General features: G+C 36.2%; 2 protein-coding genes across 3 annotated transcripts; one reads left to right on the top strand and one right to left on the bottom strand.

Moving 5' to 3' along the window:
* The first annotated feature begins 771 nt into the window (after window positions 1–771).
* LOC101744828 (dynein regulatory complex subunit 4) lies at window positions 772–5,941 on the top strand. Its single transcript, XM_012697598.4, has 7 exons — window positions 772–935; window positions 1,279–1,318; window positions 1,439–2,131; window positions 2,376–2,563; window positions 4,326–4,556; window positions 4,907–5,049; window positions 5,331–5,941. Exons 1-7 carry the CDS (start codon window positions 933–935, stop codon window positions 5,413–5,415), a joined length of 1,383 nt encoding a protein of 460 aa, XP_012553052.3. The 5' UTR covers window positions 772–932; the 3' UTR covers window positions 5,416–5,941.
* LOC101737011 (protein tipE) lies at window positions 5,930–19,031 on the bottom strand. Of its 2 annotated transcripts, XM_012697594.4 has the most exons (4): window positions 18,881–19,019; window positions 15,587–16,704; window positions 14,258–14,316; window positions 5,930–13,852 (listed from the first exon to the last, which is right to left on the bottom strand). In XM_012697594.4, exons 2-3 carry the CDS (start codon window positions 16,543–16,545, stop codon window positions 14,289–14,291), a joined length of 987 nt encoding a protein of 328 aa, XP_012553048.1. In that variant the 5' UTR covers window positions 16,546–16,704; window positions 18,881–19,019; the 3' UTR covers window positions 5,930–13,852; window positions 14,258–14,288. The 2 variants fall into 2 exon arrangements, with proteins under 2 accessions (XP_012553048.1, XP_012553049.1); XM_012697595.4 differs by lacking the exon at window positions 14,258–14,316 and having other exon boundaries at window positions 18,881–19,031.
* Between the last annotated feature and the right edge of the window lie 4,751 nt (window positions 19,032–23,782).

The raw sequence follows: 23,782 nt of genomic DNA, 5'->3' as shown, positions 1-23,782 counted from the left end.
ATTTTTGTCTCTTGTTCTTTCTAAACACTGAAGCGATTAGACCCATTTTCAATGGCAGATAACTCAGGGATAGGATTCTGTGCAAAAAAACCTACAAAATCTTTAACAAATCGAATTGAAAATTAAGTATTAGTGCTATCACACAGAGTCGCATACAAGCGCTATAAGTAAGAAAAACCAATGCTGAGTTTGCTTGTTTAAACTTGATTCAGAGTTAGACAGTGACCTGGCTGTGCTCTGGGCATTAGTAATGTCCATGGGTGATAGTAACCACTCGCCTTCAACTGGGCCGTTATTCGACTAAATCAGATAAAACATTTACTTTAAACTTTTTAACGTGACAACGTCTTATAAATTCGATGGAGCCGGCTGCACGCACGAAAAAACATGACTCATTGAGGCGTTCCATTTAAGGCTTGAAGTGCAAGCGAGAGCGCGCAACGAGCGACAAAGAGGCAAAATCGGCTTCCGCGTTCAACAGCGTTCGACATCTGTCTCTCTCCTACTTGAGTGAGCGATGCGCCCGCGTGGACAGCTGCTATACAATAATACATTTTCATGTTTTCGTCAAGTATGAAGTTCAGTGAAAAGTGACTGTTGTGTCAATTGTCCATACAAAATATCTATCAAACAAAATAAAATTAAAATTTTCTTTTGAAAAATGAAACCATTCCATCAGTTTTTTCTTATGACGTTGTCACGTTCAACTGACCGACTTTACAGACAACCGATTTTATATTTAGCTTATAACACGTTAACTAATGATATAGTATATATATAGCCCGTATTGTAATAGAAAAATATTGTCGTAGAAACCGTTGCTATGACAACTGCTTTGTTTAATCACAATCCATGACAACGATGTGTCTTCCTTATTTGTTGTCAAATTCAGTTTAACTATCACACTACTTAAATATTAATAAATAAACAAAATGGTAAGTTGATTCTTTATTTAAATAGTCTGGATCCCTTCAAAACTGTGGCATAGTCTTTATTTACTTTTTGGAATCAAATCCTGGGTTAGATCTGGGTAGTGACCATTTCGGGTTTGACCGGCCATAAGTAGGGAAGGGCCACCAGATAAGCTGCTACTCTTTGTTTTTTATAAGAAATAATACCGGTGTTAAAATGACTACCACACCCGCTGATTGCAAAATGAATTTATATATAAATTGACTTTATTAGCTAGTGAGTATGCTCCATTATTAACTTCACCTACATTATGTTCTGAGGAAGCATTCTAATGAGTATTTAACAATGTTTTATAATATTTTTCAGCCGCCCAAAGGAGGAAAAGGCGGTGCTAAGAAGGCGGCAGGTAAAACTTAATTGTCTAATAAGTTTAAATGCAATATGACATTAGCCCTACTGTAATGTATTCATTATTAATACTCCGACTCATTTAAATTTAAAACTTAAAATATATGTATTGTTTCAGCCATCGTTATTGATGGAGTCGACACTTCTGAAATGACAAGAGAGAAACTAGAACAATTCACTCTTAGAGTGAAAGAAGAATTAGACAAAGAAAGGGAAGAACGCAACTACTTTCAGTTAGAAAGAGACAAGATCCGAACATTCTGGGAAATTACTAGACAACAACTAGAAGAAGCTAAAGCTGAACTTCGTAACCGAGAGAGAGCTACAGAAGAAGCACAAGAAGAAAATGAAGCGCTTCTTGAAACGGAGAAACAGAAGATAAAACATCTAAAGTACGAACAGCAAGCTGCTGCAGCCGCTTTGAGGGCGGAAAATCTCGTGGCTTTAAAAGCTGCTAAAGAAGAACACGCTGAACAAGAACTCGAGCTTTTGAATGACAAAAGAGCACTAAGACAAGAAATGAGAGAGAAAGCACTAGCTGCTCAAGACGAACTGCGGAGAGCTAAATTAATGCATGCCGAAGACCTCTCTAAGACGAGGGCAGAATTTGAAGAAAAAGCAAGACAAATAGAAGAAAAAGCTGAAAAGAAGCTTCAAGAAACTAAGGTAGAGTTGACAGTTAAACATCGAACCGAAATAGCTGAAGTTGAAGAGAGAAAGAATAAACAGCTGTCTGAATTGATAGCCCATCACGAAAGAGCTTTTGCCGACTTAAAGAACTACTACAACGATATCACTTTGAACAATTTGGGTAAGAGCTTAAATTTTACGATTTTATTATCTTTTAGCGCAGTTTCAAAATGTAACTTCAATAATATATACTTCAATATTTTTAAAAGAATTGTAATTGTTAACGATACTATCGTTTGCTAAAAGTTTTCCAGGAAAAGATTCCTCTTTGATTATGAAAAAAAAATCTTAAAAATATTGTGATATAAATTTGCAGACCCAAAATAAATATCCAATTTTAATGTTAAATTGCTCTTTATCTAAAGGCTTAATCAGTAGCCTCAAGCAACAGATGGAAGATATGCAGAAAGTTAAAGAACGCGCCGAGAAGATCGCGAGAGATGCAGTAGCAGAAGCGAAAGGTCTTCGAGAGCCTTTAGAAGCAGCCATCATCGACAACAAGGAACTGAAACGGCAAATGTCAAACTATGATAGGGACAAAGCTGCTTTAGCTGTGAGTATTAGTAGCCTAGTGTTAAGCTAGTGTTAAGTGGTTACCGGAGCCCACGGAATAGATAAATAAGGTTGGAATGGTAATGTAGGCGGGGCAAGCGTGCCACTGTTATGATCGAACAAACATAACTCGACCGATTCTTTCATTCACCGCGTTTAGTGCGCTTCGGAATATTTGGGCGAACAGATCTCCGCTTTATAGTGCCGTGTTGTGCAATTATAACTTGTAAAACAAAAAATCAGACCTCAAGTATAGAGCGAGGAGGTATATCTTTCGATCGGTAAGTCGAAATTACCATTTAATTACAATATTATTTGTCTAAAACATAAAAATATACTGAGCATTATGAAATTCCAAACATTAACAATATTATTGCAGCAAGTTATAAATAGCATACATTGCGCGATGTGTACTCGCCCAATGAACGCAATGACCAAGTCAGCTTCCAATGTACTACATGCATTGCGTTCTCTACACTTCAATCTTTGAAATTTCGGCCTTTGCCCTGATTGGCCGTGGTGCACGGCGCTAGTTTGTCGATAGTGAGGTGACCATGTGGTGAAATAAAATCATCGACAGAATTCTCGACTATATTTACATTTGACATGGATATTTTTTGCATTATTTTATATTTAATTAATGATACCTAGTATATTCTTAGTGAGACGTATTTTGAGTAAAATAAATATGTATTATTATTATTGAATTATTATCATTGAATTAAAGTGAAGGTATAATATAAAGGGACATGTAGACCTCTCATTTACGGGTATTTACTATATTGTCTAAGACGTATTAAAATCTAAATAAAATGCCATTTGACTTATGCAGTAAATAAAAAATTTTAGGTTTCCTAAAGAACCTAACGCCAGGGAACAATGGATTGACGTGACAGGTAGAGGAAACTGGAGACAAAGACGAGTACTATTTGCTCTAAACATTTTACTGAAAATGATTTTACCATAAAAAAAATCATAATACACTTAGTTCTGAAAAATTCATTCGCAATTAATAGCAAGCGCCAACTGCTTAACAAATACGTTTTATTCCAGCGACAGTGACTATTTGTAATTAATAAAAGTAAAATAGTTTTTTTTTTTCAATATTTATTTCATGTTTCATTTTCTCCATTCATTCATCAGATAATTTATCGATAAAGAATATCGATTTTACCAAGCACTAGCGTGTATGAACATTTTTATTGCCTTTTTGCGTGTGTGAGTGTGTATGCCTACGGGTGTTTTGTGCTAATTGCGAACGAATATCTGTCCTGAGATTTATGTGTGGGTGTTTTTGTTGTGTGCGAAATACTTGTAATCACAGTGTGTGTATGTGTAGAAATTAAAATAGTGGGGATGAAGCGGCGACACTGGTTCTAATACAAAATTAGAGCAAAGGCCTTTCCAACCTTATTTATCTATTCCGTACCGGAGCCCATAGACATCTATAAAGTAAATACCGCCACCCACCTTCATAATAAGTTCTAAGGTCTCAGTATAGTTACAAAGGCTGCCCCACCCTTCAAACCGAAACGCATTACTACTTCACGGCAGAAATAGGCGGGGTGGTGGTACCTACCCGTGCGGACTCACAAGAGGTCCTACCACCAGTAATTACGCAACTTATAATTTTGCGGGTTTCATTTTTATTACACGATGTTATTCCTTCACCGTGGAAGTCAATCGTGAACATTTACAGTTAAGTACATAATATATAATGCCGTCATCCACCTTATTAAATCAATAACTATATTAAAATACAGGCAAAAACGAAACAGCTAGCAACCCTAGAGAAACAGTTCGAAGTCTTGAAATGGGAATACGAAGTGCTACAAATACGCTTCGACAGAGTGCTAGCTGAAAGAGACGAGCTGAAGGCTAGATTTTCGAGGGCCGTACTAGAAGTACAACAGAGGGCTTCGTTGAAAACGGCCCTACTGGAAACCAAGTTGAAAAATATGGAAGCAAGAGATTTAGGACCGAGAGAATTGCATGTGAGTTAATATTTTTATTACCGATAAATGAATCCGGCTGTTTCGCCCCTCTTCCTTTTTTTTTCCTACCTACGCTGATGGTCTTGAGAGACCATTTCAGCGTAGCCTTAACAAGTAAGTGAGCTAACGGTACTCAAACCTGACGACGTTGCTAGCACTATCCCTAGCAAGAGCCGTGCTACGCAGAATCTACCACCGGATCGGAAACACGACCTTAACACTTAAAACCAGGTGGGCTGTGAGCTCGTCCACTTATGTATGCGCTAAATAAAAAAAGACTTCCTCTTAACAGTAGTAACTTTTTCATGGGTTTTACATTGTACTCACTTAGTATTAATTAATTTAAAAAGGAACTGCTCAAACTCAAAGACACCCAAGTAGAAGATCTTCGGTATGAAGCCGCACGACTTCGGAAGGCGCATGATGATCTACTCGCGACTTACGAAGCGAAACTAGTGAAATTAGGAGTGCCTCCAGAAGAACTCGGTTTCAAGTGAGTAAATTTAAATTTAGCGCCATCTATGGTGTTTAATGAAAACTAATAAATAAAGTTTATCCAAGCGACATCTAGTTTGATAAAATGAAAATATTTAAAAATTGAAACGTTTGAAAGTGTATTATCGTGATAGTAACAGATGGCGCTGTTTGCAAAATTTATGAACTGGAAATTTAATGTTATGAGAAAAAGTTTATATAGTACAAAACGTATCCACGAGATGTCACTATTACAAAACCCAAGATGTTATTTATTATAGGTATTATATTTTTTTTCAGACCATTAAAAGCCGTTGCGGTGGCCGGAGTATCGCCTGTAATAGGTCAAGGACCAGCAGGATTAGTGACGAAAGATCAATGTTAGAAATAGAAATTAAAAAAATTGTATAATATAATTGCAAAAGTTGTGCCTATCTAAATTGTTCTGAAGAGAAATTGTAAATACCAAAAAATATTTTTGTAAATCCTTTTTTCCTTTTTCGTAATAAGCTGTCACCACCATCTAAGATCATTGATAATGACATTGGCAGAGCCGGGCGACTGCGTACCATTCAAGATCAAGCTATCTGATAGATCTCACAGCGATCAGCCATTGTGCTTAGTGCAAGTTTTTTAACGTTCTCGATAGCGTAAAAGTTAACTTTGTATGGAGTTGGAACGTTTGCCTACGTTTGCCGCTAGGGACGCTGTTCCAACTGCACACAGATTTGAGTTAACTTTTACGCTATCGGGAACGTTAAAAAACTCGCACTAAGCACACTGGTGTTAGAAGGCTACCGGAACCCATTACTATAACAATATGAATGAACGAACCTTAAAATATGAGGTCGATGTTTTCGCTGTAATTGCCGGTGCCAGAATAAATAAAACCAAAAAAATGAAGCCAATAAGTGTTTTATTTCCTACTAACGTTTTTTTTTTAGTATCATTTTAATTTAATTATGTACAAAACATTCATAAGGCAATAGTTTGAAATGAAAAGGCGTCAAACATTTTTTGAACCTTTCCGCTTGCATTTTAGCGATTTTTAATTGCATTTACAAACGTTTACTATATATTATATACTATTTATGGAATTAATATATATATTTATTTATCTTTTAATTAACAATTTTCTTTTCCATAACTTAATTTTTGCACGTTAAGAACAAATTGAAAATGTTATTTACAACGTAATATACATGGGTAAGTGAATTTATAAAAATCAACAAGGTATTTGTATTAGAATGTTTTTTTTTTAAATACTTTTGTAGCTTAGACAAATAATTCACGCATTAAAAGTAATAATTTTTTTGAAAATATTTAAAATTAACAGTAATACTTAATACTTACGAGAAATGCTATTTTCATAATCTCAAAGAAACTTTGTACAAAGTGTCGTAAATTATTAAAATAGTTGTTTTAGAAAATATTACTTGTGTTAGTTACAATAAAAACGAAAAAAATATTTAAGTTTTATATAAATACAATTAAACGCGATAAGCTTGAAATAATACATAGAACATTATCAATTAATAAGGAATTCGAAATAATGATTCAAGATTCACTCTTAACTAACTACACCAGTGATTCTCAACCTTTTTTTTGTTGTGCGGCACATATTTAACGATTTCAAAATTTGGCGGCACACAAAAAAAAAAGATAAAAATTATTTACTTACTACAACACACTGCATTAATAGTTTATAAAAAAAATTTTCATATACGAAATAAACTAAAATATACAATATTTTTTTTGTGTATTTAAATATTATAGTATATTCATGTTTAAAATATTTTTCTTTTAAAATGATATAATTTACAAACTTCAGAGGTGTCAAGGGACACCCGGATGGAACGAAGTTCCTTTCGATTAATTAGTGAAGGAATTGTAATTTTTTTTTAAAGTTATAATAATAAATTACGGCATTATGAAGAAGAAAAACACAATACTATAAAGCGCCTACACGTTGATTGGTCAGAATGACGGATCTAAAAAGTGTCGTGACAACTTTTCGTAAGAATTTTTTCCGTCTAGCCCCCTTTCACAACGCGCGATAAGGAACTTCGTTCCAATAATATTAACATTATTATATATTCGAAAAATTTGGCGGCACGCAAAAGTGCCGCGGAACAATGGTTGAGAATCACTGAACTATACACAACCAAACTTTCAGTTTTGAAAAATATAATACACATAAACTATAATTTGACATGGATTTCGTTTTATGATATTGATTAATTGCTTATACGTTCACGAAAATTGTTTACTCGCTAAAAATATACAAAGTATCCTTTGTATTCATTGCAAAGTGGCAAATTTCTGTTTTTTTTTTATTATCATAGATACCTAATATTTTTTAAAATAAAATTGAGGACGCTCTTAAGGTTCTTCGATTGCTAGTACAAGCTTAAAGTAGACTTAAGAAGCGTTTAGATTTGACTTAGTGATCGGAGATTTAAGAATTAATGGACATATAAAGGATTTTTCGCAAAAACGTCTTGGATGCAATTTTATTTTTGGGACATTTGTGGGGTGTCAATAGAAGCTTAACCTCAGGTTTGTGGGGTCGCCACCCGTGTCCCCCGGCCGCCATCTTGGAAAAAGGGGTGAAAGCACTCTTTTCGCGATACCTCGGAAACTATGCGTCTTACAAAAAAATTGTATAATCATAATTTGTAGCAAATTGTTTTGCCTACAAATATGTTTATATAACATTTTATCAACACACAAGAATGTTTTGTTATTTCAACACGTAACTTAGAAAACTGTTACGTGAAATAAACATTTCTTTAATTTTCAATCGTATTTAATTTTAACAGTTTTAATGCTTACTTTTCTCATATAAACAATACTAGAGACATCACATCACGCAGTTAAAAAAATCGTTTTGGACTCCCTACACCAGTTGCGGGGGCGTTAATGATGAGAATGTTTGTGGGGGGTGAGAAATAAGAATGTTAATTTTAAATGCCCAGCGAAGCGGACGGGTACAGCTAGTCTCATATAACCCGATTTCGCACAACACGGGCTTTTGTAGGAACATATATACCTACCGTGTTATAGGAGGGTTATCTGTACCTACATTCCAAGATGCGTGTATATTGTCTTTTGAATTATTTTTATAAGAAAGCCTTTTTTATTCTCCGCAGTTATTCGGTTGAGGCAGCCATTTTGCAATACTTTGATCTCATATCTCGATAGGGTCCGGCATTTACAAAATGGTTCGTTGCTCGCTCGATTGCAGATTAATACAAAAAGAATAAGACATTCTGTTTTATAACTTTGGTTTAAACAATTGGGATTTTGAAAAAACAAAATTATTGATTTTTTCATTGTATTTTAAAACTTTGTTATTAATAAAATGGATATTTAGTGCAAAAAACTTAAAAAAAATTAGTTTTGTTATAAAACTAATACATATATTAATATGATCTTTCCACTTATCACAATTTTTTTTTTTTCAAAAACCCAATTATAAACAAGTTTTTTCAAAACGTATGTTTTACAAATAAAATATTCAAAGATAGTGAAATTCCGTATGTTAATTATACATCCGCTAAAATTTCAATAAAGATGAGCGATTTTATTTTAGGTTAATTGGTTGTGTTGTTAATTGGTTTGATGATTGGATTTGGTTGATATTGTATTTGATTTTGCGAGAAATCCTTTACCTTTAACTCCGAGATGTATTTTAGCAGTATTGACATCGACGGAACATCCGGTGGTTTTCTTTCTAACGAAAAAAATCATGATCAAAAATGTATTTTTTGTTTTAACGTTCGATTCCAATATTTTCTTCCTTGGACTATATATTCAGTGCGTATAAATTCATCAGGCTACACTGTTCTGTCTAAATGCATATTATGCTTAAATATATTTTTCGTGTTGCTTTTGAAGTTATACTTCTATAGGCGCGTTATGAAAAATTTATGAGAGTGAAATTTTACAAGTGCTCCAATACAATTGAGGTTAACTATCCGTATGTATTATTTAGTAATATAAATGACAAAATTATTATTTAATATAATTCATACTAAATATTATTAAATTATTAACGTTAAATATTTATTATTAATTATTTAATAATTAAAAAAAAAGAAATAAATTTAATAAAAATAAAGTATAACTTCTTACGCGCGTACATAAATAAGTACACGCACCCTTTTTTTTCATTTTGTAAATGCGCATTTTTTTTTTGTAAATGAAACATTAATATAATTATATTGGAACCTAAGCAGAACGTGGTCCCAGAATAAAAGATGCTATGCAAAATATATACGCATTACAAAAACTCTAGAACATTTCGTTTTGATTTTAACGAACGCCGCGTTCTGGCTTCATTTTAAATGCATTAAGCGCTCCCTTCAAGCTTAATAATAAGAAGGCATAATTTTTTGAAGTTTTTTTTTCAATTCAAACAAAACATATTTACACACCTTATACATATAACGTTACAATAAGGCTTTTCGATTTATATAATATAAGTTTTCTACTGTTCAAATAATGTACCGCGGCGAATGCGCTAAACATTATAATAATGTAGCTAGCTACCAACTTAAATAAACTTATGAATCTAAACTAATAAAGACTATAGTATTTTCGGTTAATTCAAAAGTCCGTTAGGAGCTCGATGATTACGTGCCAATGAATTTTTTAATAGTGTAGGCTTGGGACGGACGAATCGATACGAACTAATCGGCAACGCGTGCTCATTTGTCTCGATCTAAAGGTGCTGACTCATTCGACCAATTAACGTTACGACATTAAGAAATCTTTTTGGCGGAACGTTCCGGAGATAAAATGTTAAACATGTCATTTCGCGGCGGACAATACCTTTGGAAATCCATTATAGATACACTGAACTGAAATTTGAAAACATTAATCTCTTTTTTTACATATTAATGAACAGTGTTCATTGAACACTACCGACAACTTCAAAGCAAAGCATTTAAAGGGGATTCCCCTAAAATGTGGTTGAGTGTTGCCAGTGTTAGAAGAAAAATCTAACATTGTTTTGACAAAGGTAAAATTCTTCAAATATTTTTAACGCAACTACCCAACTGACTAAATGTGAACACAGTTAGATGTCAAATCCTGCTACAATTCTGCGAAGGTTTTATGAGATTCCTCCAAAAAAAAACCTTATTTTCAGATCTGCAACACAAATTGCTAAACCTTAAATTGAGGATCTAATTCTGCTAAAACCGCAGAGTTCTGCTAAATCTGGTCACATTGTACGTGCTATCAACTTGCGCGTAAAATTCCAAATAGAGATTTATATTATTCTTTATGTCGCTTCGAATAAGAAGCATAATGCTAGAACATTCTCCTGAGAAACGATTTTTATTCGAATATTGTTAGTAAACCTTTACTTGGCGCACTGTAGTAATTTTGTCGATTGCTGTTACTGAGTGTTTGGATCGTCTAACTTTGCATTATTTTCTTTGTTAATCTATGTTTTAGTCTTTTATGTCTCTTAGAAATAAATTCATTCTAAGTATCTTCGGATTCGTCTTTCCCAGTGTCTATTAGATATTCCGGCACCTAAGTAAGAAGATCGAAGAAAGAAATCGAGATAATTACTTTAGAGCGCCGCGTAGGGCACGGGTGACCAGTCAGTCAACGCGTTAACGATTAGAATAAGCTGTTATGGAAAGGGAAAAATATAATTCCTTAATAACCCTTAATGATTTCATCAGTAAAGAAATCATTAAGGGTTAAACGAAGTGTATAAGCCGTGTGAGGAAGAGGACGCGTGTTGGATCGCACCCAACAAACTGGAAAGATCTAGAACATTGCCTAAGAAGTTCAAGCATTTTTTTTTATTGCCTTTGTAGGCAGACGAGCATACGACCCACCTGATGGTGAGTGGTTACCGTCGCCCATGGACTTCAGCAATGCCAGGGGCAGAGCCAAGCCGCTGCCTACCGCTTAATACTCTCCACAAGCCTCGTTTGAAGAAGGACATGTCATAGCGCTCGGGAAACACCGTGGAGGGGAGCTCATTTCATAGCCAGATGGTAGGTACGTGGCAAAAAAGATCATTGCGTCGACGGGGTTTAAAAAACAAAATAGTAACGATACAGGAAAATTTTGTGGTAAAAATCCCACCCGAAAAATGTTTAAATTACGCTCAGATGTTAATCGCAATAGGTTAGGAACACGTGATCCTGTTGAACCACAGCCAAATAGATTTAAGAACTACAATTGTATTTCGCGCTCGTTGTTGGAAAGCAGAGGACATGATAGCTTCAAGAAGCAATAGGTAAGTGTTTTACGTACTTAAGTTACAGTTCGGTGTTAGCTACGCAATAATTACGCTGATTTATGAACTTTGCAGGCTCCACTGATACACGTGGAAGTCCTGGCAACGCTGCTTACAAAAGCTTTTAGCTGTCTAAGGAATTTGCATCCTGAGATAATAGCATCACTCGATACCGTCTCGCATGGAACCTTTTCGTCACGATTTAAATGTCATCGCGCCATATAACAGATTTACACTAAAGACTATAAAAAGAAGTTATAGTCACAAATGTATTCTTCATGGAATACGGTTAGATAATAACATAAAAATGACTGTTTATGTATACAAATAAACATTATCGTATTTAATTATGTAACAACAAAATTGACGTGTGGCTAAATTTTCATTTGAAACTTTTTTTTTGTGCGTTGAATTTGCATTTTTTTTTATTGCTTAGATGTGTGGACGAGCTCACAGCCCACCTGGTGTTAAGTGGTTACTGGAGCCCATAGACATCTACAACGTAAATGCGCCACACACCTTGAGATATAGTTCTAAGGTCTCAGTATAGTCACAACGGCTGCCCCACCCTTCGAACTGAAACGCATTACTGCTTCACGGCAGAAATAGGCGGGGCGGTGGTACCTACCCGTGCGGACTCACAAGAGGTCCTACCACCAGTAATTATGCAAATTATAATTTTGCGGGTTTGATTTTTATTGCACGATGTTATTTCTTCACCGTGGAAGTCAATCGTGAACATTTGTTGAGTACGTATTTCATTAGAAAAATTGGTACCCGCCTGCGGGATTCGAACACTGGTGCATCGCTCGATACGAATGCACCGGACGTCTTATCCTATAGGCCACGACGACTTCAAAACGTGTATACATAAGTAGAATACAATATACGGTAATACAGTATATTATGTGTTATATAGTAAAGTATATAATAGTTAAATATTCTGCCTACAATTATAATAAAATTTAGAAAATAAGTCAGCACCTTCAAATAAACAATACAATTATATATCTTATTTATAATCGAAGCTTTAATAAATTTTAATTTTAATTTCGCTTAAACTTTGAGCACTAGCAAATTTATTTAAACAAATAAAATTAAAGTTTGCTAACTAATTTGATATCTATCACTTAAATAAACTATCTATTTCTTATACACCTAAAATGTATCGTGCGTCTTACGGGACATTACGAAATGCTTTTCAAGGTATCTTAATTTGTTTGCACGATTTTTTATTAATATTATATTTTTAACAAAACGGCTTGCAACAACGGCTTTATACATATAGATACGATTTATATATTTTCCTCTTTTATACAATGCGATTTTTAAATATATATATGTATATATTTTTTTATTAGCATGCGTGCATTTCGACTTAATTTTAGCATGCCAGCGTATTAAAAATCTTATACATTTTTTTTTTATTTATCACTATAGAAGATAAAATTTCTTTTACATCTAGTCAACGCGATGTTTTCGTGGCAATATTTTTTTTTGATTGAGCAATGGAATTCTGTATTCTTCATTTTCATTTTGTATGTAGTTTATTTTTATATAATGAAATGAAATGAAATGCGTTTATTTCAGGCAACTTAAGCCCATAAAATTTCACATAATCTAAATCAAAATACAATAAAATTAAAATTACAATTTATCAGAATGACTACAAAACAAAAACAAACAAAATTGAAACCAAATCAAATGAAACCGATTTTTTTTAATTTTTTTTATTGCTTAGATGGATGGACGAGCTCACAGCCCACCTGGTGTTAAGTGGTTACTGGAGCCCATAGACATCTACAACGTAAATGCGCCACCCACCTCGAGATATAAGTTCTAAGATCTCAGTATAGTTACAACGGCTACCCCACCCTTCGAACCGAAACGCATTACTGCTTCACGACGGAAATAGGCGGGGTGGAGGTACCTACCCGTGCGGACTCCCAAGGGGTCCTACCACCAGTGATTACGCCAATTATAATTTTCATTCATTCAATCAATATCAAAATTATTAAAATTAAAATTGTCAACTACTAAAATATAAAATTAAAATTAATAAAAGAACTAATACAATAAATAATGAAATAGTGTTAACTGAGTAACCGCCACCATACCAATCACTGTGTTAGATTAATGTCTGTGTTAGATAATACTGTTTTCGATTACCGTATCCATTACGTTTTTTTTTAAACGAGACGAAACCAAAATAATGACAATGTTAATTAAGGAGCGTATCGTAATAACGTGAAAGTACTATAATTAAGTTTGTATCGAATAAGTATCAACTGGAAACATTGCCACGAAACATTATCGATTTTCTCACAACGCACAGGTATATAAAATTCTTTCGCCCTTTATATAATCACAGGCCGGATCGCCTAACGCGTTCGTGAAATGTTCTCTCGCTCTTAAAGAGGCAGAGAGATTGGAACGACAGCCCACAATCAGGATCACGATGTAAGCCACAATAATCTTCACGAATGTTTAATCAGTTCACCAATTCTCGTGATGAATCCTGTAGCCGTATCCGCCCGTTCAAGAGTCCTGTCATCTGAAATAGATACACGAATAACTATGAGTACAAATTTGAATAAAAAAATTTAAGTGGGTAAATAAAAATGGGTATCTTCGAAACAAAAAAAAAACAAGGCTTAAATTATGAAAACCATGAAAAGCTTGACAACAATATAAACTAATTTAAGGAAATCATAGATAAAAAGATTACAAAAACAATTTTGAAAAAAAAAACAAAAATCGCTTATTTTTTTATTACTAAATTTTGAGAATAGAACAGTTAAGGACATCAACGGGCAAGTGCGAGGCGTTTTTTTTTTTTAATAGTCGTGAATATAATTTTGTGCATGATATAAACGTCGAAGCGTTAAGCAAATACGTGAGTTATCCCAATGCGTTTTGAGTTCAAATTCAGAACTCGCTTTGTGCACTCATAACCTACCTCTACTTGTAAACTGTTCAATAGTCACACATTAGGCGTTCACGAATGACGACTTGGTCCTGTTGGAGATATTACATAGTAAGACGTCGTTCTAATGGCACACACAAAATTCATATATCTATATATATAAAAATGAAACCCGTTTTCCGTTGTCACGACATAACATGAAAACGGCTTGACCGATTTGGCTAATTTTGGTCTTGAATGATTTGTGGAAGTCCAGAGAAGGTTTAAAAGGTATAAAAATATGAAAATTCTCGGAATTAAATAAAAATAACAATTTTGTTTTCCCTTTGACGTGTCCCCCGTCGGACGGATTCCTTTTGTTTGTTTTAAGTTTATTCTATATAAAAGTTTAGGTCTTTTATTTATCGATTGAGGCACTACGAAGTCTGCCGGGTCAGCTAGTAATTCAATAAATAGTTACGTGACATCGAATTAAAATAGTAATTAATTTAATTATTTTTCAAATAAACTTAGGATAGCACAACCCTATTTATTCCCGTGGGTGTCGTAAAAGGCGACTATGGGATTCCCCGGAGAGTGGATAGCAGCATTTTCCGGGTATCATACCAGCGTACTGCGATCACTAACCGGCTTTTGCTGGTGGTTGAATATCTTGTGAGACTTTACGGGTAATGTTACCCTACTATATTCCTACCGCGAAATAATCATACATTGGGATATTAAGGGTAATACAGGCGTTAAACAATGCAATTTAGAGTTCGACCTCATGTCTCAAGATGAGTCGTGTCGTTCACGTTATGTGGTCTATGGGTATCAGTAAACAATTGACACCGGTCGGGCCGTGGGCTCGTTTACTTATCTATACAATAAAATATAACATTAATATTAAATGAAAATAATTAATATAAGTAGTGTTCGTCAATAATTCGTCGATTTTGATTAAAATTGTTACATATAAAAAAAACAACTATTATTATAAAGAAGTTATACATAATTAACTATACATAAAGTTCATTTGTAGCTACCAAAAAATTAAAATCGATTCACAGCCAGCAGAAAATGTTACTAAGCCGATTTTCTTTTTATTTATTTTGTATATAACTGTTGGTAGGACGTCTTGTGAGTCCGCACGGGTAGGTACCACCACCCTGCCCATTTCTGCCGTGAAGCAGTAATGCGTTTCGGCTTGAAGAGTGGCTGTTATACTGAGTCCTTAGAACTCATGTCTCAAGGTGGGTGGCAGCTTTTACGTAGACGTCTATGGGCTCCGGTAACCCTTTAACACCAGGTGGGCCGTGAGTTCGCCAATCAATTAAACTAAAAAATAAAAAAAATAAGAAAAAAAAAACAATAGAAACTTACCCAGACAGTGAGGCAGAATTGGAAATGGGTGGACTATTGGACTCGAAGCCGTCTTTAGGCTTATCGTTGGCTAGTTGCATCTTTAATTGGTGACCGAAACATGCGAGATCTTCTCTAAACGTATCAGACCCTGGGGTCGTTGGTTTCTCATCGTCACCGGTGGCCATAGCCTCAGCGTCACTCTTCAGAGGCGCCTGCTCGGATTCATCTTCAGTATTATAAATTTTGAAGTAAGCGAACGTCAAATATATGACGGAGATAAAGAATGACGGTATTGGTATGGCCATCGCGTACACCAAGTTCAGAGTGTTCTGCCACATGTCCAGTTCGGTGATAACCAAGCCCGGATCCACCCGGCTATAGTAGCAAGTGAAGTTGGTGCCAATAGGCCTATATTTTCCGTAGAATATTGTGCAGTTCAATATAGGAGGATAACCGCAACCTTTCACGTTAGGAAACAAACGGGCCCCGGTAAAATACCATTCCGAGTCGTTCCCTTGTAGCCCGGTTGGATACGGTTCAGGCAAGTCATCCCTCTCGCCCATATCTGGATAAGACTTATCAGCAGCTACCTCGTTCTCATAGTCGTAATCATTCCTGAGAGCCCTCTCTACTCTGATAAGATTTTCAACTTCCTCTTCAGTAACATTAGATGAATTACCCAGTTTATAGCTGACCCTAATTTGTGTGCATTCAAATAGATCTTTAGTGCAGCCCTCCCTGCAGGACGCCCACGTGCAATTGCTCGCTCCGACCAAATGTTTAACTTGGGTGGTAACACACAAAGCTCCTATAGGATCGAATTGCATGAATATCGTAGTGAAAGCTGGTTCAATCACAAATGGCACTAAGAATAGAAAGGCGAATAGGCTGAACGTGGCAAGAAGAACGAAGGAGGCTGTTGTGTAGAATAGGAGTTTCTCAAGAAAGGTCGGAGGGATTTTCTCTTCGTCGGCCATTGTGGCAAGGCAGCGCTAGTTGAGTTCATAGCGCTTGTTTCAGCTCGGCTGTTTCATTGTATTCTGTTCATATTTAGTCTTCACAAAACGTTTCTTCTAAATGTTCGTGTTCTTTTCAAGTGTCCCTTGTGGCATTCAATCACATTTTTGATTGTTTGTCTGCGAAAGAAACTTCGATCGTTACTAGGCTACTTGTTTACACAATGATACTTGGTACTTGAAAATCTTTATATTTAAAAGTCAATGTGTTTATATATGCACCCTATAGAACAAAAACGACTAAACTGATTTCAATGAAAATTTCAGGGCATCTTCAGATTGGGCCAGCAGATGATCCTGTGAATCTTGGTAGTGATAGTGATGACGGTTGTGGTATTGAAAGATAGGTCAGTAAAACGGGTGGTTTTACTAGTACTAAATAGAAAACAATTAATTGTATGAATAAAATGATTGCTACTGTACCATATGCTTTAAATCATGTTGAATTGGACGTCGATTTACAATATTCAATCAACGGAAATTCATTCGATAAAGTGAAAAAAGATAGTAATGAATATTCTCATGCTAACGATCACACTAAGCTATCTAGAGGAACTGGCACATTACTAAAACAAATTCTGTACCACGACGAGCGAAGCCTGCGATTTTGGGCACAATTCCAGAATGTGAATATCGATTCACACCGGAATAAGCATCGCGGGTATTGTGATCAACAATTTGGAACGACAGACCACAAATACCGATTGAGAACTAGGTCAGTTTTGGTATCTAAATTATGCATTGGAATTCTAAGACTTCAGTCTACCTGATTCACGATATCTATTGATAGCTGTTATATCATTTTTAGTTGGTATAATAAGATACATTCAAATCACTTAAAAATATCATAGTATCGCTCCTATTACAACAAAACAGAAGCTAGTATTTCTTTTATTATTTTTAATTATTAAGTTAAAAAAAGATGACATTGTAGAATAAAATGCGGTATTTGTATCAACTATAATATAATTGATATTTTAAAGTTTTCAGACATGTTAAAAATCCCATCATTTCCTGATGCCATCTTAAAACAAATCTCAAATACTAGGTATATTCTGCTATAAAAGTATCAAGTAATCAATTTTGAAAAGCCTCATCTAATATATAAAATTCTCGTGTCACAATGTTCGTTCCCATACTCCTCCGAAACCGCTTGACCGATTCTCATGAAATTTTTTATGCATATTCAGTAAGCCTGAGAATCGGCTACTATCTATTTTTCATACCCCTAAGTGATTAGGGTTGTCCACCCCTAAAAAATTTTTTTTATTTCGACATTTTTTTTTTGTTATAATGAGGTATTATGTGGTTGAATGAGGTTTTGTTATTTTTATTATATATTCCCTCATCGTTCACAGCACTACATACCTCTTTCACTCATTTACCACATCCTTACACACTTACAATAAGTTAGTTTTTTTTTCTACACTAGAAATTCCCTAGAAAGCTTATATATGGCAAAACAATGTTTACCGGGTCAGCTAGTTTTCATATAATAATGACAGATAATCTTGGATAGTATTTTTGGAGGACATTAATTTAGGTAGCTATTATTTTATGTACCACGCGAAACCAATGCAATGGGAGACCCTTAAGGGAATTTTAACTGAACTTTCAAAGTAAAGAAATTGCAATTGTAAATCACAATTCAAAGCTGTTTCAACTCCTTCGGAAAATGGCTATTACAGATTTTAAACCTAGCCGAGGTAACGCGTCAATAGCAATTACAGGCTTGGAAACAATTTATAATACTTTAGTACGAATTAAAAAGACACCTAAAGTGCCTACAGCATAAGCACTCTTACATAACCTAACCTCAAAAGAATTGTATGTTTTTCACGCAAGCAATCTTGAGTGTAAAATAAATTGTTTTTGCATTATGATATAAACGCAGTTTACAGATACCATGGAATGTTTGAAATTATGAAAACAAAAAAAAAAGTTTTTGGAACTACGCGAAAAACAGAAAAAAAACATTATTTTTGAAAAATCAACATTTTGGATTTACATTTAAAAATACACAAAATTGTAGATAATTAAATTTGAAATGTATGGTACAGTTAAATGTATAGTAAAATATCATTTACGCATTTCGACATAATGCAGTGAAAACATCACAATGTAATGTTTTTTTTTATTTATTTGAATCAATGTTGAAAGCAAAGGAAATACGTCGTAGGTTGATAAAAAAAAACAAGTTAAATAAAATCATATACTGGTGTGTGCATGAAAATAGATGTGTGCCACCACTAGATACCGTCAGAGGCTCTCTTGCATAAATCCTCAAACACTGTACCATTTTAATTATTATTTAGTAGCTCCACTATATTTGTGTAACACTAAATCATTATTTTGTTGATTTTAATCGTGTTTTTTTCACTAGTTCCTTGAACGCTACGTCTGTTTTGAAGTAGACGTGAACGCGTCACCGCGACCCCGTGGCTACTGGGCGCAAGCCTTGCCGTATCGGACTTATTGGCACCTCGTAAGCCTTTTGTCTTAATTCTGTTTATCAAAAAAAAAAAACATTAAAGAAAATACACGCACATTTAAATTTTCAAAAGATTCTTTTTCTATTTTCATTTGAAATTTAGATGTTGTGAAAATTTTGATTTTCGAATTGCGATTTAAGGTTTTTTTTTCTTATAAATTGTAGAGCTATATACTATATATGATTTAAACATATAATTTTATTATAGTGTAAAATATAAAAACAACGAAATGAGGTTATATTGAAGTGCGCGCGTCGCTTTGGCGCGATGGCGGGTCGATAGAGCCTATGTCATGTGCTCCGCCAACGTACGGCGACAGACAGTCTTGTTTTACAATTCTACGAACTCGTAGCGAGATTTTATTGAGACCTTTCTCCCTTGCAAGTAGAAAACGGTTTCCTTAAAGATTCATTGGATATCTAAAAAAGCTAGCAAGCCACTTTCGTTCTTATAGTCTTACGCTTTTCTAAAAGCGCTTGTACTATTTTTTGCTGGAACATTTTGTCATGCGTATTTTATTCCTTTAGGGCGCTACGGACGGCAAATAGTTTTAGTATTGCCTTTAATGAATTTTCGCCTCCAAAATTACTCCAGATACTTTTTGTTTTGAAGCGTTTAAAGGTTTATAAGAGGATATAGAATAATTTGAGAGGCTAGAAGAATTTCTCATAAAAATAATCTCAACTATAAGATAATGAATATCGGATTGTCTTTCTAATACCGCTCATATTTCCCTATCAGTCTTCCGTAGTTCTTGTATTTTCCTACCGAACTCTTCTCGCAATTTTTACCTCAGACTTACTCTGAGACCGCGATGGTCTTTCCTGCTGGTGGCGAGAAGCGATTGTGCGTTCCTATTCGGAGGGCACTATAGTTTTTTTTAATACAATTGATATTTCGACCAGTCGAATTTTTAACAGCGAGATATCAATCATTTTATTTTTGTTTTTCCAATATCCATTGGCACCACGAACTGACCTTGTAATATAAGCCACTTAAAATATCTACTTTCAGTTTAACTTTTTTGAAATGTTTTCGTGATAATGTACCTACTTGAAAAGTATCTGATTATTATTTTACATAAAATGGATTTAATACATTCGAATATTGAATGAAAATACATACTTCGATTTGTTAATTCCTATTGAATATAATCGAAAGTGAAATATATCTAAAACAATTTTTTTTCTTTTTTTTTCTATCCCGCAACTTAGCAATATGTTTCTTCAAAAACTATATTCTAATTTGGTGTCAGATTTTCATCAGGAAAGGTTGAGTTAGCTGAGTTGTGTCCCCAGTGGTACCATTCTGATCTCCTATCTGAAAATCTTTTTGCTAGGTTTGGTAATGGAGGGAGCGGTTGCTGGAGGAACTTCATCAAACCTCAGCCACCCGCCGGCGCACCCTCGAAGCCCTGGTGCCCGTGCTGGAGACATGGTCAGATCGACGATACGGCGTGCTCTCCTTCCGCTTTACGCAGGTCCTCTCGGGGCATGGCTGCTTCGGGAGGTACCTGTGGAGGGTCTGCAGGATAGAGCCACATCCGGGTTGTCACCAGTGCGGGCATCCGGATGATGACGCTCAGCACGCACTCGAAGCGTGCCCGCGTTGGGAGCACCCGCGGCGAGATCTCATCGCGGTGCTGGGGTGGGACCTCTCCTTGCGGGCTGTCATTGCCCGCATGCTAGAGGGCGAGAGTTCGTGGGAGGCCATGGCCAGATTTTGTGACCTGGTCATGGCGTTCCGCGAGGCTGAGGAGCGTGAAAGGGAGTGGGATCCCTCTTGGGCTCCTCAGCGAAGAAGGCGGGGTGGGCGACGCGGGCACGATGCTCCCGTTAATCTCCCGTAGGGACTGTTGGGTACTGGGTGCGGGGGCGCCCGGTGCTCTGCTGTCGGTTCCGTGGTGAGGCGGCGCAAGGTGGCTCCTATGCGCCGCTCACGGTGTGTCTCCCAAGACGACGTCCTACGGGATCTTCCCGGGGATGGGATCCCGTCCTATTGTCAGGACGGGTACCGGCGACGGCGAGCCTGCGGCGCGCATTGTGCGGTACCGTAGGTTTCGTGGAGTCGGAGTGGTGGAGCTCGATGGGGTTTAGTCGGTAGTTGGTTTTGCGGGGCGGGTCCTGCGTGGTAGACGCCGCGCAGCGCCTCGCGCGCCTTTCTCAAGGCGTAGTCTCCCGGTAGGAATTGGAAGAGGAGGAGGACTTTGGTCTTCCTCTTCTCTCTCTTCTTCTCTGGAGGCGCCGGAGTCCGACATAACCCGGTCTATTACCACTCTCGACCGGGTATCCGTAAATGGATTCCCCAGCGTTAAAAAAAAAAAGGTTTGGTATACTATTCCTTTTCAGGCGAGAGTATCTTAGACTGCCCTCCCCCTTCAGTTCTGTAGCTAGCTAATTAATGTCTTGGTCAAGTCGTGTTTGGTAATTCTTGCTGTATGTTTCAATTTCTTCCTACACTGTTCTTAGATTCAAACCCAGAGATTACATATTTGTTCCTTATGTATGGTGGAATATTGGTTCTCATTGCGTTGCTTTGAAACCGCTCTAGTATATATATAGTATATAGTATATATATAGCTCTAGTATGGCTCTACACAGCCAGTCACACATTAGTGTGACTGGCAGTGTCCCATACCTGTATGCCATATGTCCATACAAGCTTCAGTATAGTCTTGTAGATCATAAATAAATAAAAATAAAAGAAAAACAGAAACGTGTATAATTCGCTTAATAAACATTTCATTTATCTCATTAGTGTCCGAGATTTTAATTAACGTATAAATAAAGTCTGACTCTCACAACAGATGAAATATACTGGGTCCGAAAATAGTTTTCAAATTAAAATCTCAATTTGAAAAACACCAAACAACATCGGGTCAGATTATTAGTTTTGTTTTTCTCTCTTAAATCTTATATGCGGTTTAAGGGATAGCTGCAACTCTGAATTTTCAAACCATTTTAACGAAGAGCTTGACTCCGACCGAGTATTGAACCTAGACCATCTTGTACTATAAGTTCATTAGCCTAGTGACGCGAAGAATACTACTACTGATCAGACTTAAGTTTGAAGTCGTCTTGGCCTAAAGAATAAGACGTCCGGTGCATTCGTATGTGGCGATGCACCGGTGTTCGAATCCCGCAGGAGGGTACCAATTTTTCTAATGAAATAAGTCCTTAATAAATATTCACGATTGACTTCACCGTGAAGGAATAAGATCGTGTAATAAAAATCAAACCCGCAAAATAATAATTTGCGTAATTACTGGTGGTAGGACCTCTTGTGAGCCCGCACGGGTAGGTATCACCCTGGCTGTTTCTGCGTGAAGCAGTAATGTTTTTCGGTTTGAAAGGGGGCAATCGTTGTAACTATACTGATACCTTAGAACTCATATCTCAGGGTGGCAGCTTTTACTTTGTAGATGTCTATGGGCTCCGGTAACCACTGAACACCAGGTGGGCTGAGGCTCGTCCACCCGTCTATGCAATAAATAAATTCACTGATCAATTGCCAGTGTCAGAATCTCATGCAGAAATCGGGCACCCGGCTCTAAAGCTCGGTACTAAAAGCATGACGGTCATGAGCATTCTTCCAAGAGTCTAGCGACGAAGAAGATGATGTTAAGACTACAAGAGGAAGGGATGGTGGTGGCTTGGCGACCATTCCAGCTTCGCCAGGACATTTAAGCCAGCACGGGCTCAACCAGGAGGGGTGGGACTTGTTAACATCTCAAAAGCGTAGCCGTATTTTTCTGTGATGATGCTTCCACCCCATGTCTCAAGGTCGACGAAAGCTATTTACTTTGTGATAGCTATAGGTTCAAAAAACCTATTAATATCGGTCAGGTCATCTGCCCATTTATGATGGTTGAGAAAAATTACGGCGACCGCGTACCGGAAGACGTAGCGTGGGTGTAGGAGGCCCACAAGATGGACCGGCGATCTATTGAGGTTCGCGGGGATCCGCTGTATGCAGGCAGCGCAGGACTTGTCTTTGTGGCGAGGCCTGGGGGAGTCCTATGTCCAGCAGTGGACGTATGTGGGCTGATAAGAAGAGAAAAATAATACGGAAGTTTTTTTTACTAACTTATTATGTTGTCTATAATGTCTACAGTCGAAGCTGAGCCCTCCGACATGAGAAGCACGTGCACCATTCGGAAGCATGCATTGTATTCTATTAGCAGCGATTGTAACTTGCAACGCAATCATTAAAATCGTAGCTATGGGGTTATAGAATCAAGATCAGGGCTCTGAATTAAAAAAAAAACACAATAAATAATTTCCGGTAATGGATACGGCAATGCAGTGAAACGCAATGTTCCGTGACGCGTTGGGGCGTTCAACCCTTTTAAAATACTAGTAATTTTGTAGAGCGCGACTAAGTTGACGGGCGGAGCGATTAGCGATTATATTCTTATTTTTTGCCTACCGATATAAAAAAATTACATACGTAGTTTTTAAATTAGTACCATTTAGCGATAAGTCATCGTCGGCTAAATGATAAGATGCCTAGTATATTTACAGATGTGACTTTGTAGGCATCAAAAACCCACAGTTACCAATTATTCTAAGGAAAGAAATACTTAACAAGTCTTTCACTAACGACTTCAACAATGAATAAAAAAAAGTAGAGACCGTAAAATTTATTAAATTACCTAATTACCTAACTACTTGGGAACTCGCACGAGTGGTAAACCCACTGAGTTT

The sequence above is a fragment of the Bombyx mori genome, chromosome 7 (assembly GCF_030269925.1).
Source record: "Bombyx mori chromosome 7, ASM3026992v2".
NCBI classification, from domain to species: Eukaryota; Metazoa; Arthropoda; class Insecta; order Lepidoptera; family Bombycidae; genus Bombyx; species Bombyx mori.
The sequence above is the reverse complement of the archived record's forward strand: the minus strand, read 5'-3'. Positions and strand labels throughout refer to the sequence as shown.

Coding starts and splice junctions, on each gene's coding strand:
- LOC101737011 (XM_012697594.4), bottom strand. CDS start 16,545: ATGGCCGACGAAGAGAAAATCCCTCCGACCTTTCTTGAGAAACTCCTA. Junction 14,317..15,586: donor AATTCTGCCTCACTGTCTGG/GTAAGTTTCTAT, acceptor TATCTCCAACAG/GACCAAGTCGTCATTCGTGA.
- LOC101744828 (XM_012697598.4), top strand. Junction 2,564..4,325: donor GGGACAAAGCTGCTTTAGCT/GTGAGTATTAGT, acceptor ATTAAAATACAG/GCAAAAACGAAACAGCTAGC. Junction 4,557..4,906: donor TAGGACCGAGAGAATTGCAT/GTGAGTTAATAT, acceptor TAATTTAAAAAG/GAACTGCTCAAACTCAAAGA.